The 17,538-nt window shown below is 47.7% G+C and overlaps 4 protein-coding genes across 4 annotated transcripts; all 4 read right to left on the reverse strand.

Moving 5' to 3' along the window:
- Nucleotides 1-13: 13 nt before the first annotated feature.
- On the reverse strand, nucleotides 14-1,673 carry F9C07_2278654 (dehydrogenase with different specificitie). The gene is made up of 2 exons (XM_041289000.2): nucleotides 955-1,673; nucleotides 14-888 (listed from the first exon to the last, which is right to left on the reverse strand). Exons 1-2 carry the CDS (start codon nucleotides 1,530-1,532, stop codon nucleotides 633-635), a joined length of 834 nt encoding a protein of 277 aa, XP_041141671.1. The 5' UTR covers nucleotides 1,533-1,673; the 3' UTR covers nucleotides 14-632.
- Nucleotides 1,674-1,965: 292 nt separating this feature from the next.
- On the reverse strand, nucleotides 1,966-5,175 carry F9C07_2061805 (FAD/FMN-containing dehydrogenase; the record flags this gene model as incomplete). The annotated part of the gene is made up of 4 exons (XM_041288999.2): nucleotides 1,966-2,789; nucleotides 2,845-2,968; nucleotides 3,026-3,429; nucleotides 4,941-5,175. 4 exons carry the CDS (start codon nucleotides 5,173-5,175, stop codon nucleotides 1,966-1,968), a joined length of 1,587 nt encoding a protein of 528 aa, XP_041141670.2.
- A 211-nt stretch (nucleotides 5,176-5,386) lies between these two features.
- Nucleotides 5,387-15,350, reverse strand: F9C07_2134323 (rho guanyl nucleotide exchange factor). Its single transcript, XM_071509131.1, has 7 exons — nucleotides 9,692-15,350; nucleotides 7,241-9,636; nucleotides 7,149-7,176; nucleotides 7,067-7,081; nucleotides 6,964-7,013; nucleotides 6,897-6,916; nucleotides 5,387-6,848 (listed from the first exon to the last, which is right to left on the reverse strand). Exons 1-2 carry the CDS (start codon nucleotides 14,261-14,263, stop codon nucleotides 8,455-8,457), a joined length of 5,754 nt encoding a protein of 1,917 aa, XP_071365433.1. The 5' UTR covers nucleotides 14,264-15,350; the 3' UTR covers nucleotides 5,387-6,848; nucleotides 6,897-6,916; nucleotides 6,964-7,013; nucleotides 7,067-7,081; nucleotides 7,149-7,176; nucleotides 7,241-8,454.
- On the reverse strand, nucleotides 6,182-7,472 carry F9C07_177 (Ulp1 protease family protein; the record flags this gene model as incomplete). The annotated part of the gene is made up of 6 exons (XM_041288998.2): nucleotides 7,241-7,472; nucleotides 7,149-7,176; nucleotides 7,067-7,081; nucleotides 6,964-7,013; nucleotides 6,897-6,916; nucleotides 6,182-6,848 (listed from the first exon to the last, which is right to left on the reverse strand). Exons 1-6 carry the CDS (start codon nucleotides 7,295-7,297, stop codon nucleotides 6,182-6,184), a joined length of 837 nt encoding a protein of 278 aa, XP_041141668.1. The 5' UTR covers nucleotides 7,298-7,472.
- Nucleotides 15,351-17,538: the final 2,188 nt, after the last annotated feature.

The raw sequence follows: 17,538 nt of genomic DNA on the forward strand, positions 1-17,538 counted from the left end.
GTTATATTTCTCTGTACTACTTAGAATCATATACTTACTCTATATCTGAACAAACTTTTGCCTAGCGAAATGCTATCGCGTTAGACTTCTCTTCTGAAGATTGCAGGTGAGTCCTGCGGTGACTATTTCTCTTTTGCCAGAGTTTCTTTCTAGCCTCACATTCTTTTTATTGATTTTCTCCTTCTCTTCAATTTTTTCAGTCTCTTTTTCCCCTTTTTCTTCCTATTACTTCTGTTCCTTTGTTCTGCTCTTTTGATGATTATGTACAGTTAAAGACTTGCTATGAAACAATACCATGATAAGGTAACTTGCAGCCATGTATCCGAAACAGCCCCATCCACTCCCTATTTCATTTTTCCCCCTCTTTTGTTCTTGAAGAATATAGGGAAGTCGATGTCGATTATCTCTATCTGGGAGGCTCTACTTAACGAGGATATAATATGGAAATTTGAGATATTCCTCGTGTATTTGGAGTAGTGCTTCGGTCTTAATCATGATATAGTGATTTCAGCATAGTTTCTGAGCAGGGACACAACTATTAACATGTCTAGCATTCTTTCAAGTCATTAAAGCCATTCCAATCACCAGGTTACCGCTGATTTCCCTGACAGGAAAACAGAATGTATGCATGTTTAATCAATAAAAAGTCCACCAGATGCAACGATATGAGCTCCATTGATCCATCTGGCACGCTCCTCGCACAGAAATGCAACCGCAAAAGCAATCTCCTCTGGCTCCGCCATCCTCGGTCCAACCGGGGTTTGGTCAATAATTGGCTGCAGAATCTTCATCTGTTCCTCACCGGCAGCCGAAAAGCCTTCTGTCTTTGTAGGACCGGGACTAACAGCATTAACTGTGCAGCCGTATTTAGGTGGCAGCTCCTTGGCCCTATATTCCGTCACTTAGTCTATATCACGAACATGGGACAAGGGCAAAGGGCATAGCTACACCTACCAGCATTTTGTAAAAGAGTCCACCATCCCTTTCGTTCCCGCATAAATGGTCTGGTTTGGCGGAGGCCCACGACCAGAAATACTGACGATATTCACAATCCTCCCACGCCCTTTCGTCAAATGAGGCAGGCTTGCCTGAGTCAAGAGGAAAGTACTCCGTCCGTTTGTATTGACCAACAAGTCCCAGTCTTCTAGGGTCTGTGATTCAAATGGCTTATTCACGGCTAGCGCGACACAATTAACCACAATATCAATTCGACCCCATTTTGAAACCGCAGCATCTACTAGTTTCTGTGGGGATGTCGCTAATGACATATCCGCTTCAACGGCAATAGATGGCGAGGGAAGAGATGCCACTAAGCTGTCTGCTTCATTCTTCAAGTGCGCGAATGGGTAGTTCACCACTGTATTGGCGCCGCGGGATGAGAGCTCTCGTATAATAGCAGCGCCAATTCCTGATGAGGAACCACTGACGATTGCCACTTTGTCGGCGAGGCTTTTCCCGTCCATTGTGTGGTGGGAATGAGGTGCTAGATGGTTTGCGATTAAGCCTGTACGACTGGAGGCTGATGATATCATGTTTGATTACCTTGCTTTTAGTATCCTTGATTCTAAGACGATAGATAAAGTCCATCTTATGGAGTGGCCCGGTGAGGGCCCGAACATCCGTGTGAAGACGCGCGTCTGAGTACGTATCGGACGATGGAGGAAGTACCAAGACTGCGGAGTAAATGCGGGGAAAGCTTGTTCCCCCACATCCCGGGGTGGTCTAGAGCCAGCCACTCTTCAGAGAGAGAATTGACTTTGTACGTGCCTCTTTTGGCATGTCTAGTGGCGATATTGAGTGGAGACTCTAACTGCAGCTGAGAGGCCTGAGGTAGAACGCTTGTTTGTCGGTTACAGTACTCCATTCTTAAGATTTGTTGAGTCAGGGCTAAGTCAGTATAGGCGGCAGAAGCTAGGGTAAAATGAAGAAAGAGATGTTTCATTTAACTAAAATATGAGATTTATTCTACAATTTCCATTCATGTGCATTTGTCAACCCCTGGGTGCCTGAGACATCCCCCTTGTCCAGGTATCCACATATCCTCCCCGTGGGATCCCATTTACGACGAATCTCCATCAGACGCTGGGCGTTGTCATCCTCCCAGAACCGAGTTTTTCTCACTTGAAAATCTGAATCTCCCAAATACGCCCCGACTGAATGCCGTTCGACCTTCCGCATGATATCCTGAACCCATGTCTGGCATCGGGGATCGTCCTTTTCATCTTCCCACACGGTATACAGCGCGAAATAATGGTCTGACTGCATACTCAACGCCATATCGGGAAGCTTCCGACGGCTGCAGGGATTCATTCCAAACCAAAGAGCGAACGATTTCTTATGTGGAAGTGTAGTGAACGCCTCCTCTAGAACAGCGGGAACATCTGCATCGTCGTGTATGTAAGCATTATCGGCACAATAGCGATGGCGTTCTGGGTTGGCTTTGGCTTGGTTGATGTATTGGTTCTCAAGACTGTCTTCCTGACAGAACCACTCAACAATAGCCCCTGATGGTCGTGTCTCCTGGGCTGGAGCAAGTGCCTTTTCCGCTTCTTCAGCGGAGGACTTCATGGTGACGAACAGAATGAACAGGCATATCTCATCTTGCCCCTCTGGGTACTGAGCCACAGCCGCGATTTCGGTATCATTATCAAAATCAGGCGTAATGGAGATGACCCAACGGAAGGCCTCGTGGTAATGTTTTATGGGGTAGACGAAGCCCGATGACCGGAAGCCATTTTTAGGGTACGGCACGAGGTCGAGATGAAACCGGGTCACCACGCCCGGGAATCCTGAGGCCTTATGTTAATTCATTTGACTGGAGATAAAATGAATAATGAAACACACCTGGCCCTGCCCCACGAGCAGCCCAATAGAGATCACTGTTCTGCTGCGAATTGCAATGCACCAAATCCCCATTGGCTGTCACCACATCTAGAGCGCGAACACGTTCGCAGGCCCATCCCCAGTTCTGCATACCTCAAGGTTAGTCGTAAATCATAATGAAATGGGCGAGGGTGGTTCATACTCGGCAATTCCAACCCATTCCGCCCTGAAGGAGGAAGCCACCAATTCCGACGTCAGGGCAATGGCCCCCAGGAAACATCAACCCGTACTCTTTGGTCAACACACCATTGATATCCTTTCCTGTCATGCTTGGAGTTGCCCATGCTATTCTTCTCTTCGCGTCCACTTCAAGGTGCTTGTAGTTGCCCAGGTCGATCAAGATCGAATTGTCACGTACGCTCCACGCAGCCCAGGAATGGCCACCAGAACGAATTGCGACGCGACAGTTATTCTCAATGGCCAGCTTCACGGCAGCCACAATGTCATCCTGGCTACTTGCCTTTACCACGGCCAAGGGATACCGTTGAGGGCGACGGTGGTTGAAGACGCGGCCCACACGGGCGTCTTCATAGGTGTTTCCATCAGCTGTCTTGCGCCAAATAATCTGCATGATGTCTTATTCGAGTTCTATGTTCGTGACATGGGATCCAGGACATACTAGTCATATTTAACTAGTATCTTCTTGATCCCCCACCCGGGGGTGACCAGTTCATACTCCAGTTTGACCCTCGCCGGGAATGTGGGGAAGGAGGGCGACCAAAATCAAATCCGTACCCGGTGGGCCCGACGCGTGCCAAAAGGATGAAATTAAGCTCAGTTAGCGGCATTAGTTTATTTTCTTCCCCCTAAGTCCACGTCTGCTTAAATGCATACCCAATCCCAGCCACGGAGGGAGGCCTTGGGTGGAACGATTATGTATTGTGATTTCTGGTACCCTTATGCATAGAATATACGATGTCTTCGAAGGCAGTCGATCCCTCTTCAGGTGCCCCTCCAGGGCATAATCTGGGTGACTTGCGTCTGCGACATCATGAAACAAACGAGATCATTCTGATTCCGACCCCATCGAACGATCCCCACGACCCACTAAACTGGCAAGCTACCCCAGTTGGCCTCATTAATCGCTATGTTTACTTCCCCACATTATATGACTAACAGCCCATGTCCAATGGCTAGGTCGGCGGCATTCCGGTACTATATCGCGGTTCTCGTCTGTCTGGCAGTGCTACTATGCAACTTTCTTGCGGCTGGACCAACTGTCGCAATCGAGCAGACAACCATCGATTTCCTTGGTCCGATGGGTTCAAATGCCAGTGCCCACATTGCGCGCGTCGCCTTTTTCTACAGCACCACTTCCCTCATGCAGGGAGTGGGCATGCTGTTCTGGATGCCTTTGATCATCAAGTTCGGCCGACGGCCCATTTATATTATCTCGTTTGTTCTCTATGTGGCGACGGGCTTATGGTGTGGGTTTGCGAAAACCTACTCTGTGGAATTGGCAGGCCGAATCATTATGGGACTGGCTGCAGGTGCAGGGGAATGTCTGGGGCCACTGACAATCACAGACATCTTCTTTCTCCATGAAAGAGGCGCAGCCATGTCGCTCTATACGGCGGCCTTGTCTGTTGGTGTGGCCGCCGGCATCATAATCGACGGGCTCATCACAATCTCGCTTCACTGGAGATACATCTACTATGTGGCTACTGCATTAATCGGCGGCGTCACTCTGCTCGTGATTTTCACATTCCCCGAAACCACATTCGATCGTAACAGTGCTCTGGAGCGGGATGCCGCATCAAATCTCTCTGTAGGTGCGCGGACAGCGTCAAAGTCAGCTGTAACATCCGAACATCACGAAAATGCTGAGCCAGAGACATTACAGATTCGAAAGAAACCTTCATATCTCAGTTCCCTCCGTCTATTCACCGGCATCCACACATCCGAGCCTCTGTTCCGCATTTTTCTCAGACCAATCGTGCTGATCATTCTTCCACCCGTACTATGGACATCGCTAGTCTTCGCCGTAACAATTGGGTTTCTCGTGGCCATAACATCCAATTTCGCCACTGCCTTCTCGACAACCTATGGCTTCGCACCATGGCAATCCGGACTTTGCTTTATCGCCGGCTTAATTGGATCCTTGATTGGCATCACCTTCGGCGGCCAGGTATCAGACTGGGTGGCTGATTGGCTAACACGACGCAACGACGGCATCCGGCAACCCGAGATGCGTCTTCCATCCATTGCTATCGGAGGCGTATGCGCCCCGGCAGCACTAGTACTATACGGTGTCGGGATAAACAACAACCTGCACTGGATAGCCCCGACCATAGCTCTGGGACTACTAAACTTCGCAATCGTACAAGCTACAAATGTGGCAATGGTGTACGTTATCGACAGCTATAGACCGTCCGTGGGGGAGATAACAGTCTCCATACTGGCATTCAAAGGTACGTCCAACCTCCACTCAGCACACACACAATCAAGAACACCCCTTCCTCCTCCCCTGGAACTGAAACTGGAACTGATATGATATGATACTAGCGGCATTCGGATTCCTCTTATCATTCTACACCAACCCCTGGATCACTTTGGAAGGATACAGCAAGGCGTTTGGAGAAATGGCCTGTATCGCTGGTGTCATTATCCTGATTGCCGTGCCGTTTTATTACTGGGGTAGAGCTGTCCGCCATCGAACCTGGAAATGGCGCATCATGGAGAAATACGGCAGATGGGGAGCTGATCGTGATGTAGGGGAGTGACGGTGCTTATGTGTACTTTCTGTTTGAGGTTTAGGGTTTTGGGACTTGCTTGATGGCATAAGATGTAATATCGGACGCAGTGATTCCACACACAAGCGTGTCAGGATCCTCTAGTACCTGTAAGAGCGTATAATGATTCGATTGATGGCTGCATGAAAGGCGCTAATATAACCGAGTACAGGACGTGGAGTGAGGTGTTTGTGTCAAATCCCTGAGTTACCCATATCCTGGCCGAATGGCTTCCCACCATGTAAAATACATTATGTAACATTAAGAGTAGGGTCCTTATAGGTTCAATAATGACGGTTAATGCCAATTGTAGTCGGTAATATGATGGATTCCACGAGATAAACGAAGACACAAGAATGAATTATAGAAAAATGAAAAAAAGGAAACCATCAGAGCGTAAAAAAATGCTGAGAAAGAACGTGAAGTGATAAGGTCCCCGCCTTATTTCATAACCATATCCTCCCTGACGTATGCATTATCCATATACTTGAACTCCGCATCCTCTTGACGCCTTCACCGACCCATTTGTTTTCATATATACCCCCTTGGGATCCGATATACTTTTATCATTCAATTCGTGGAGGACCAGGGCTTGCTGACTTCTTCCCTAGCGGGCTGAGACTAGCTCTGTTCAATGAAAGGTTAGCATAATCACGTCGATGCACTTGTTCAGCGACATACGACCTGCGTCGTTCACCTTCCTTTCGGAAGCCATCAATAATCTTGGTCATTTCTTTTCTCCCTCCGCGGGCATCTACTTTCATTCCGCCGAGACTCATGCTAACTTTCTCGCTGGCGTTCGCAGTCAACAGCCTTTTCAGCAGCAAATGTCGCATACTCAGACACACAAATACACCGCAGTCGCTACCGTTCTCTTGTACCGGTGAGTCTTGTAGATGAATGAATCGAATGGGTCGGTTGAGTAAAGCGCCAAATTTCATGGTCACCGTCCCGGCTTCCCGGACGTTTCCAGGAGGAAGTGAATCGTAATGGAATGCTATCCCATCAACAATGGATATGAGAAGCAACGACCAGTGAGTCCCGCCTTCGGCTTCAGTAACATTGCGACAGTCATTAATAGGGAGGAAGACATGCGTTGTCCGCGTGAAGTCGGGTAAGGCCTCGCGGAGTGTGTGCGGATTGGGCGTCTGCAAGATCATGAACGACATGCTGGGCCGCAGAAGAACAATATTGGATGATTTATAATTGACGAGGAACTCGCGTTCCAAGTATCTGAAGAAATCAGTTTAGGCGATGGTGGAACAGGCCCAGTCGACTTACTCCTCCCAGAAGGATATGATCTATGATAAATTAGCTAGGATCCATCGGAGGGTGCGATCACACCCACATTATCTGTGAGCCAGTCATTCTTGAGTGATTGCATATCCTCCCTCGTCACTGTCAAATGTAAGGTCTTCTATTAACCGAGTGCTAAGAGAACCGCAACATACATCGAATGTCATAGTCTGTGTGCTCCAGTCTAGTCAGACATTGTCCTTATCAGAGACTAGTGTCAATCAACCATGGACTCACAGCTCAAATATGCATCATCGGGGTTTAACTGCTGGAGATAAGCTTTCCGTCATGAATCCGACACGAGAAAAGCCAAGCGACCCAGGACCTACCGTATCACCAAAGCGCTTCATCCTCTTGTGCAACTTGCCCAATCCGCCATCAAGCATCCTGCCCGTCTTTAGCTTGCGCGATAATCGCGAACCTCAATTGTATTATCTATCCACGAATCTCTTGGGAGGGCGGCAATCGGTAGGCTTGCTTCTGCCGAATCGAAGGGCCGTCGTAGAGAGCGGGGAACGATTGCTGTGCATTCGACGGCTACCGGCGCATATATCTGAGCCCTTATATACCTTTTCCGGGGGTGAAACGGTTTGGCTTTATAACTCCTTGTGTGGATTTTCTCTATCGGACGAGGGGAGAATAGTCCGATCCGAAAGATGAAACAAGTCGTGGTTGCGGGGAGTCGATCAACTTGTTCTGTAGAGGAACAGAGAGGAAACCTGGGAAATGATCCCAACGGGGACGAAACAGCCAATTACCTGGTGTCGGATAGAGAAGATAGTATCAAAGCAACAGCCGAGTGACAGGCCGTTCCCACCTGTGGTGCACGAGAAGTCGCCCCTTGCGGCGATACGATTGAAGCCGTTCCGGAATCCCGCGACGTCACTGTGGCTTCGGTTGTGGCTGGTGTACACGTGACGCTTAACTACGGAGTACACAGAAACATCTCTCTTTACTCCTTTGCCTTACTTCTTATTCTTCTCGTGTGTGATTCATAAAATCGAGGGGAGGTCAGTTGGTTGTACCTTACCTTACCATACCCTCCTACCACTATGAGAAGTAGTTCGCTACGTTTAGCATTCTGCGTTTACGCATACCACATGTTTACATTTTAACTTCTAGTGCATTGAACAACTAAATCAAGGGGTATCTAAACGTACATTTGAGTGTCTCTGATAGATTGTGCCTTCAGTAGCACGAGAAACCGTAAACACCTTCGCAAAAGCAGAGAAAAACATATATTTTCCCACACATACCAGATGTTTCAAAGCAGAATCAAAGCAGATGACCTGATCACAGCCAATAGTTGACTGGTTGCCAGACCACAATAAAAAAAAAATAAACACGGCCCCAAAACTTCATAACACATATCATAAAGAGGAACGTGAAGACCGATAACTCCAGGGCGGCCTTCTATGGAGCGTCGACGTTTTCTGGGTTAGATCCGGTCTAAGACCAACAGACCCAGCATACCATGACGCTGGAGATCTCCATGCAAGTTGTACAATATTGAAACAAGTAATAATTCCATCAGATAGTGACTTCAGGTTGAAAGCTTCGCAAAATGCTTATTCCAGATCCAGCCGACCTGGTGAGTAGGGTCGTCCTGGTTCTTGGCTAGCCACAGCTCGCCCTTTTCAGCGATGACATCAAAAATTTCTCCGACGACGTATGTCAAGTAGGGATACCCGGCTTCTCGTCGGGCACGGTCAATGTTGAATTCATAGATACTAGCAGCAAGGAATAGCACAGCGGGCTCTTTAGGTGCTTCGTTCTCCTGGGGAGGGTTGTCTTGTGGGTTATCCGACATTGGCATAGCGGACGAGAAAAAGCCGGAGTACCGACCAGGAGAGCTCGGCTGTTCTTCGGTTGGTTTGTCGCTACTCTCAGAAGGGCCAATGACGTCGACAAGGAATGGAGAATCAAGGCTCAACCGAGGCAGGCTTGGACAAGACTCTCTGTTAGAGCTGGGCTGAAGTACAGAAGCTGATGAGGAGCCAGTAATCTGTTGCAACATTTGACTCCGGGGTAATTCAATCGAATCTGGTGGAGCGCGACCCGAGAAAGTTGAATCAGCACGCTTGCGTCCAAGAGAGATTTGGGACTGGCTATCAAGACTTGGCGACTGGAAAGCGTGGCTACCACTGCCAAAATCATGGGAAGCTTTGGGTGATTCATCCATAGTGGATCCGACGCGAGTACTGGCACTATTGACTGTTGATGGGCGCCGCGGCGAACTAATATTTGCTCCGGTTGGAGGAGTGTTGAAATTGACAAGGTTGACAGCGTCTGCCAACAACGAGCCGTTGCAGATGCCTAGCGACAGTACCTGTGCCTCAGAGAAGCTGAAATTCGCATTCCAATCACCAATCACCTTCTGGATATCGTCCGGGAACGAGTCCACTAGGGGGCAAAGTTTGTCCTGCAAAGTTTTAAACCACGACGTTTGTATATGAACGAAGCTTTTCAGGCAAGCCTCCATCAATTTGGCGGTAAGAGAGTAGAGTTTCGGAAGTTCATCTTTAAGGGCTTCGTTGAGAGCTACAAACTGCTCTCCTTGCTCGGTGGTTTTCTTGTCCGGCTTGTCCCCTCGTTCCTTGATGCTCTTGAAGCGGGCATAATCCATAAGGCGTTTGTCGCGCTTTTTCATCACTCTCTGTGGTCCATCATGAAGTTTAAGCAATGTGACCATTGGGTCAATGACGCTCTTACGAACGACAGCGATCTGGACATTGTTAGTCATGCTGGATACCAATGCTTCCACAATGGATTGTACTTACATGGTTGGGTAGTGCCTCTGTCAATACACCTTGAACAACCGCCCTCAGCTCATCGCATTTGCCTTCAATTTCATGGTAAGCAGTTGGGGCGACTTTGATAAACTCTTCTATAGCGCTGGTGATTTCGCCCAAGCAGTCTATGGATCCCTGTACTTCACGCGTATACCCCTCCGCATCCCGCATGACAACTTGCAATTGAAAGAAATTGTCTCCGAACCTCTGAGACAGAGCATCGTATTCCTTGTCTTCGACCAGATCGGATATGCCAACCTGTTGCTTCAACTTCTCTGTGCGACGTCCAAATGCCTTTGACAAGCCTGCCCTAACATCAGACTCTTTTCTCTTTCGGCCAACCACTTGCCCCACGACATCTGCACGTTTCTTCAGCTCGTTTATACGAACAGAGATGTTCGTAACCTCTTCAAGTGCATTAATGAGCGCAGCACGGTCTGGATGATCCTGAGGTGTTGATTCAAGGAGTTCACTTAAGAGGAGCGGATATTTCAAGATCCGCTGTACTGGCTTGACGAGCAACGAATCTAGATCCCATGCTGTTGTGAGATCCGATGCCCAGTCCCGACATTCTTTGAGCCAAATAGCCACTTTCGGGTTCTTCTGCAGGGTCTGAAGTTTCTTATTGGCAGCATCGTGGTTCTTCAAGTAGTCGGCGTAAACCTTCTCCATGTTTGCTATATGCGCTATGAATGCCTGCCCAATGAAAGTCGCATTATCTTTCTCCAGGTCGGAAGTGCTAGTTTCAGTAGAAGATTCTTGATCCGTCTTCGTTATAGGATTTCGCGCGTTACGCCGGCTGGTCCACCGTTGGGATTTAGGCATTATATAAACACTTTTCGCTGCCTCCTTAAGAGTGTCCTGGAAAGCCATAGAAAATTGCACGACTTGGTCCGAATTTGCAAAGAGCACTTTGACATCTTCTGTGGAGAGGTCTAGGCATGAACTCGAAGTGCCTTTATAAATATCATCGACGACTTTCATGTCCCTCCCGAACGTGTATTCGGTATCAACTAATTCCTTTATGACGTGTCGCCGCTTCTTCAGTTGGCGTTGTTCTGGAGTTGGGGACGCGGTTCGTGGGCGAGGGTGTTCTGAAGTCGAAGGAACCAACGAGGTTGCCGATGAGTCTACTGTCTGTGAGGAAGGTGTCGGCTCAAGTCGCCGGAGAGAGGAGTCTTCACTGCTATCGGTGCTTTGAACGGGCCCCAGCGGCGCGAAGATGGCGTTCGAAAAGATGTTGGGATGAACCACAGGAATCTGTGGGGGAGGATGAACAGTGCTCTCTTGAGTGTCGGAGGGGGGAGCTGGAGGATCATGACGTGGTATAGGAGGCGGTGGGACATCGTCATTATCAAACTCCTGAGGTGGATGCACATTGATTGCCAGACCTAGGCCTTCGTCGGCGCCTTTTGGATGTGCGTTGGGGGTCACTAACTGCGATGTTGGGACACCATTATTTCTCCGGCTGTTGTCAATCGTGGGGTCCTGATGTGCGGATCCTTCATCGACGGCTATCTGCATCCAATCCATTATTGATGGAGACGCATGCTCCCAGTCGTCACGTAAAAACAAGCTTGCGGGATGTCGCATCCGTTCTGAGGGTTGGATACGGTCAGTTTCCGTTATTAGAACAGGATCATCCGTCAGACTATCATTTCTCCCTTCGTTCCTTTGCTCAATCCGTGAATGTGGCGGCTCTGGAGACGCACGTATCGCTGGCATAGGAAGGGGATGATTCCTGCCACTCGCAAGCTCCTCTATGTAAAGCTGAGACACACGCTTAGAATCCCACCCACCCAGCCTTATTAAGCTGGGTGTGTTCGAAGATCCGTAAGGAAGTGTATGTGATATGACTTCTTTACTTGGTTCTGTTACCTCACTGGCTGTCTGGGACAATGCATGAGAAAGTGGATGACCAATGACAGATGGGATGCTCGAAGATGCAGAGCATGACTTAGTGGTAGCCTCTTCGCTATCCTCGACACAATGCTGTATGTTGGAAAGATCGTCATCGCTGCCCTCACATTGCCCACCCGAAGAATTTCCGTGATGCAGGGAAGAAGACCAGGAACTCATACTCCATCGGTTCATTGGGTCGGTATCAGTAGCACCCTGTTTGATATAAAGATCACGGTGCTCTTGGTTCTCACTGCTGTCTATAGAGTCTTCGATAGCCAACGCATCTCTCAGAACAATGGGAATAGACTCCTTCTCATCATTATCAGAAAAACCATAATCTTGCTCGTCACACGATGAACTGCTGGGGCTAGAATCACGAATACGCATTATTTGGCTCAACAGGGTTCTATGCGATGCATGTAGATTCTGTTTGGAAAGCTCATCTTGAGGTTCTGGATCAAATGCGGTGGTATGGGTCTCGTTAGACCCTGTTGTTACGGCGGAGTCGGGTTGCAGGTCGCAGGGCGTCGACTCATATCCTTGGCTGTTCAAAATTATCCCCGAGTGGCCTAATGTTGGTGAATCCATCGTCATCGGATGATAGTCTGTTGTATTTCGAGAATTCTCTGTTAAAGATACGTCTGTATCGACGTGAAGCTGTTGATGCGCTTTGGAAGCCTCTGTCTCGGGTGTCATGTCTTTTGTTTCATGTCCACACTCGCCAAGTTCCTCGATTACCGTCACGTTATCTTCAGGCTGTGCCGAAGTAATCACATCCGCAAGTCCAGTAAACTGTTGTTTAGGTGTAGTAGGCTGAACAGGCTGCTGTGTGTCTTCTTGAGCTTTGACCTGGCGTCGGAGCTCTGCTGCTTTCTCTTCTTTTCGTTCATTCTCTTCAACTGTGCGATTGAAAGCCTGCTGGATTCTCTGTCGCCGGGTTGCAAAGTCGACATTACCCAATTCTGGCAGTCGTCGCTCTCGGAGCCTGGAGTTTCGTGGCTCACGATCACAGTTAATTTGTCTTTGAAAATTCGAAACTGTTTCCACCACTTTTGAGCGTGGCGCCGTTTGGGCAGTTTGTGAGACGGGTTGACGGGGTCGTGAACTACGGAGAGGCGGTGACTTCTTCGGCGGAGGAGCAGCTATGTATGCCTCCAAAAGGGTACCCTTCTCAGGGATGTACTGACGGGCCCTGCCAGGGGCCACTTCCCGCCTTGCATGGGGCGGTGTCGCAAACGTTGCTTCGCCCTCGTAGGTCAGTTCACGAGCGGGATTAGACGCCTGTTTGGGGGATGGCTTGGGCAGGCGGCTAACGCCTTTCGGCGGCAGAGCGATCTGCTGCGCAGATCGGTTGCCGAAAGCTAGCTCGGTTCTTGTTGGTGAAGACGGCGATGAATCGCCCGAGGCGGAAGCTGAATTAAGGCGGCGGGAAGAAATTGGAATGCGTGACTTGGAATGTGGGCTCTCTAGGGATGTGCCGGGCTGCGGCTGCAAGGGGGGCTGGACCGCCATATGGGTATCAGAAAGGCACACCGCCACACCTCCAGGTCGATCTCCAGCGAAATCACTCCTTGTTCTTCGGTGGTTAGGCGTACTCGAAGTGGTATGAACAGCCTCTAGAAACGGCGTACGTCCTAGATACCAAGCGGTGGGAGTCAAAGGCGTCAAGCCAAGTGCTGATTCAGGATGGTCTAGAAATGCTGGGTTTGGGCTCGGGATAGTCCCTTCAGAACCTCGACGGCGCGGAAGTGAGGGTGTTCCATATCCCAAGTTGTCAAAACCCGTATCTAATGCAAGCAATTGGCCAAACGGGGGCCGCTGAGAAAGGTTGGAAGAGCTGGGACCATTATCTTTGATGTCGCTTGTCCTCAGCCGAGGTAGAGAACGTTCTGACGCTATATCGGGGTCAAAAGTGCCTATCGTGTTCCACCGAGGTATTGGGGCTTTCTTAATTGACGAATGGTGAGTTTGTTGCAGACGTGAAGCAGCCTTGGATTGTATTGACCCATCCGTAGGGCTAGCCGGGCTAACAGTTCTGGATGTAGACGTTGACGGTAGTGGGAGAACTTGATCCTGGTTGTTGTTGAACTTGTTCACGAGGTCCTTAAACGAGACCTGCCTTGACCTCGCCGTCGACGCCCGCGCTGGCGGTACCCTGATAGTGGATCCGAACCCAATGTTTCCGTATGATGAATCTGAGAGCGAGCGAAAGGGCCCTGAGCTTTCCACAGACTTCGATGGGTGCGCTGGCACAGAGCACACTCGTTGAAATTGTGTCGGGTGGTCTTCGGTAACTTCGGCGTTATCAACTTCAACCATCAAAGATTCGCCTGAACCAGCAGCAGTATTACCGATTGCAACCAATGTGTGTGGATGTGGGCGATAGTAGTCGTCAGGGTCGGGCGAGGATCGGTCGTTCGAGGATAGGCCTGCGGTTGCAGGCAATATTGGAGAGTCTGTGAGACCCTGTTGCGCGGAATATGTGGTACTGGCAAAAGGTGGTGCGGCAGAACAGGAGGCAGTTAGTGATGTTTCAAAGGAGTCTTCCGTCGGAGCATCATAGAAGTAATCGTTGGTAGTCGGAGAAGATTGGCGCCGGAGCTCACGAGAGTTGCCGTTCAGAAAGCAAGAAACGTGCTCGACATCACTGCCGGACATCTTGCATTCTTTCAGGCAGATGGTCAGTGTGAATGTGTCGTTCAATACTTTTGAGTTACCTATTCTCTCTCTTTACCAAAACAACAACAGAGAAAGGCAAAATTAAAGAAAAAAAAAATTTTTAAAAAAAAGCAAGGAAAAGGAAAAAAAAGACAATTCCCCACCGAGTTGGTTGGTGGTGATCCTTTCTGTTCGAGGGTGCTGGGCTTGTGATGCGTTGTTCACAGCTGGTAGGCCACAGATGAGGTTGCAGATTGACCGGCCGGAACTACAAGGCAATCATCACCGGGTAGCACCACGCCAGTACGGCGTCATATTTGAGACAGTATAAAACAACGAAGCCACCAGTGTGATGCTGGAGGTGTGTACCTCTTTCGGAGAATGCAGAGGGTTATTTGATGCTTGACCCACAGCGCTTAATGGGCGAGGAGTAGAATAAGGCAGGCAAAAAGAAACGAATGAAGGCTAGGGAATGGGACAGCGGCCAAGGGTCTAGTTGGAAAGACCAGCGAGGTATACGACTCGAGTAAGACGGGCGGGATGAGCGTTTGCACAGCGTCTAGCAGGGGTGTTGGTGTTGAAAAGTGGAGGTTTATCGCAAGCGGGTCGAGAGGGGTTGTTGAGGTCAGAGAGGCAGAGAGGGAAACGAGGAAATGAAAAGTGATACTAATGATCGCAAGAACCAGAGAGGGGGCGTACAGTAGTATTGTTGTTGCGCGGTACTGTATGTATGTATGAATGTACGTCAAGGTAAGGTCTGGGAAAGAAGGATACCCATCAAATCAAATAAGTAGTAATAAGTCATCGATGACGACCGGGCATCGATCCTGCGGTCCTATCAAATAAAAAGGGCCGCGGGTGGGCCGACAGTTTAGTTCGCCCTGTTCCTGTTTGAATCTCTGACTGTGTCCACAGTCTTTATTTAGCCCACTAACAATCGGCTCCGTAAACCATTACGCTCCATCTTTTTACAGGAGTCAATTACGAATAAATAAGCGCGGAGAATAGAAAAGAACCAGGGGTGTAAACAGAGGGGGGAAAAAAGAAAAAGAAAAAACATATAGAAAAAAATAAAAACACTAAAAAGACTATTTCAATAATGATAAATTATTTTATGCAAGTAAAGTCTGATTGATCTAATCATTGATTAATCATGATTTTTCTGACACCCTCACGGGATAATCATCCGATACAAAAGGGCAGTGTTAGATTTACAAAGATTCTCGACACGGAGTTAGCCCAACAATTAATGTCACTGCTACCCAGTAAAATCTGACACCAGAAATGGCGAACAAAAGAGATTGTGTGAGTGAGACTCGACATACCAGTAGTATTATATAAGAAGACAAAATGTCTTCGTCAAAAGCGTGAAATCATGTTCCAAGACAGTTTTGGTATTCTTGTATTATTACCTGTTTACGGTCTTAGGCGGTCTAGTCTCTCGCGGAGTACTAGTTATCGAAAGGTTAGCTAGATCTTGAAAGTGGTCCTCGGGTGTGAAAGAGTAAGGCAGACAGAAAATTCGGGCGAAAGAAAATTTCGGTCCATGGAAAACTAGAGGGAGGGGAAAAGAAATAGAATAAAATAAAATCCACGGACTCTGTGCGCACTTTCTAGCAATATATCCAACTATGGTAGGAAATTTTCTTTTTGTTTATGTTCTTTCTTATCCCGTGCCTTTGTCCTTTCTACTGGTACAGCAAACGATCGGAACGATGTTGCGTCGCTGACTCGATCACTGATCATCAAGAGTCGATCTCTTTGAAAACATTTCTTTCCTAGCGGCCGGCTCATCCACGGTCTGCTTCTAGTGAAAGAAAATTAATTTATTATCGAGGCCAATGGTTTCAAAAGCACTAATAGATACTAGGTCTGAGGTGTATATCCTTATATCGACTAATTGAAACTGATTGGACGAGTCTTGATCAGTCTCTTTCAGCCTTTGGTTGTCCATGTATCATTTTTTGGATCGCTTCCCTGGAACTACTGTTTCGGGCTCCACCCATCTTTGTTTGACTTGGGACTTCGGCTTTTCGTTCCTTTCCAGATTTTTTTTTATTTTTTTTTTTTTTGCTGGTTTTCTCTACCTTGCTCGAAGTCTTTGGTCTGTACTTATGATAGAGTTTGTGTAAACCCTAGCTATTTCTCTTGAATTCAATATTCCCACTTTGAATGCACCTGTAGCATTCAAAGGTCGGAGAAATCATACAAAAAATTATATAAAATAGAATAGAACAATAAGTAGATAAATAAAAACAAAAGCTCATTACCACGTAATTACAATGTATTGGCATACCGTGTTTTGTCCTTTTCAAGTGAATAATCAATTTTACTCCCGTAGAATTTTCAGGCTAAGACAACTTCTAATCGGATTATCTGCATGAGAAAAAGATTGCCAATTGAGATTAACAAAATCAATAGTAGACAAAACGGAAAGTAGATCGATAAAGTAGTTCCTCTCTCCTCTTTGAATGTGAGGTTAATTAGTGTTTGTGACCAGTAGAGAACAAATTTGACTCCTCTCATGGGTCTTAGAAGATAATATTTTGTTCGAGAACAACCCTATCGAACTTAATCGCACATACTCCGTAGCGCCATAGACTCTTCAATGAGATATGGTATGGCTTTTGTCTTACGTTACATTATATTATTATTATTATTATTTTCGGTTCCTTATTCCCTCCCCTGTAACTCGTATGCCATGTTGCGATTCGCGATATATGAGCAAGGGGGATAAAGGTCATTCGATACCAGGTCGGTGTGCTATTGCAGTAGTACGGTGCAACAGAGCCTTTTTCACCACTTGAGATCCTGTCCATACATCCCGAATTCTTTACCGCATGACCCGGGTACTTTGAAAGAGGAATATCCCGAGTTTAATTTGATATCCCGGGATCAGTAACCATTGCTTGAATGGGCAGGAGATACAAAGTACCGCAGAAGGGAAGTGAACATACACTAGTCTAGTAGAATCATACGTACAATTTCAGATTCGAGTGATCAGAAAAAATTCCTTCCTTGCTTTTCCCAGCTGAGCCCAGCTGAACTGTAACGAAGCTATTCTTCATGCTAACTAAGCTACCAGTTAACCTCATTAACTACTTAAGGTTACAAAGGCAATGCTCTTGTACCCAGCAGACAAGGACGTATCGATAGGTCCAATTCCTCACAATTATTGTTCTCCTGATCGATTGTGGCCTTCATCTGTCAACGTTCCTTCCGCTTGCTATTCTATGCAAGGATCCATCAAGTTGTAAATCACGGGGTTTCATTGG

This window comes from Aspergillus flavus, chromosome 1 (genome assembly GCF_009017415.1).
Source record: "Aspergillus flavus chromosome 1, complete sequence".
Lineage (NCBI taxonomy): Eukaryota > Fungi > Ascomycota > Eurotiomycetes > Eurotiales > Aspergillaceae > Aspergillus > Aspergillus flavus.

Excerpts from the sequence above, each read along its gene's own strand:
- F9C07_2134323 (XM_071509131.1), bottom strand. The coding sequence starts at position 14,263 with ATGTCCGGCAGTGATGTCGAGCACGTTTCTTGCTTTCTGAACGGCAAC. Across the intron at positions 9,637-9,691 it reads CAGAGGCACTACCCAACCAT|ATCGCTGTCGTTCGTAAGAG; the intron begins GTAAGTACAATC and ends AACAATGTCCAG.
- F9C07_2278654 (XM_041289000.2), bottom strand. The coding sequence starts at position 1,532 with ATGATATCATCAGCCTCCAGTCGTACAGGCTTAATCGCAAACCATCTA. Across the intron at positions 889-954 it reads GACTCTTTTACAAAATGCTG|GGCCAAGGAGCTGCCACCTA; the intron begins GTAGGTGTAGCT and ends GACGGAATATAG.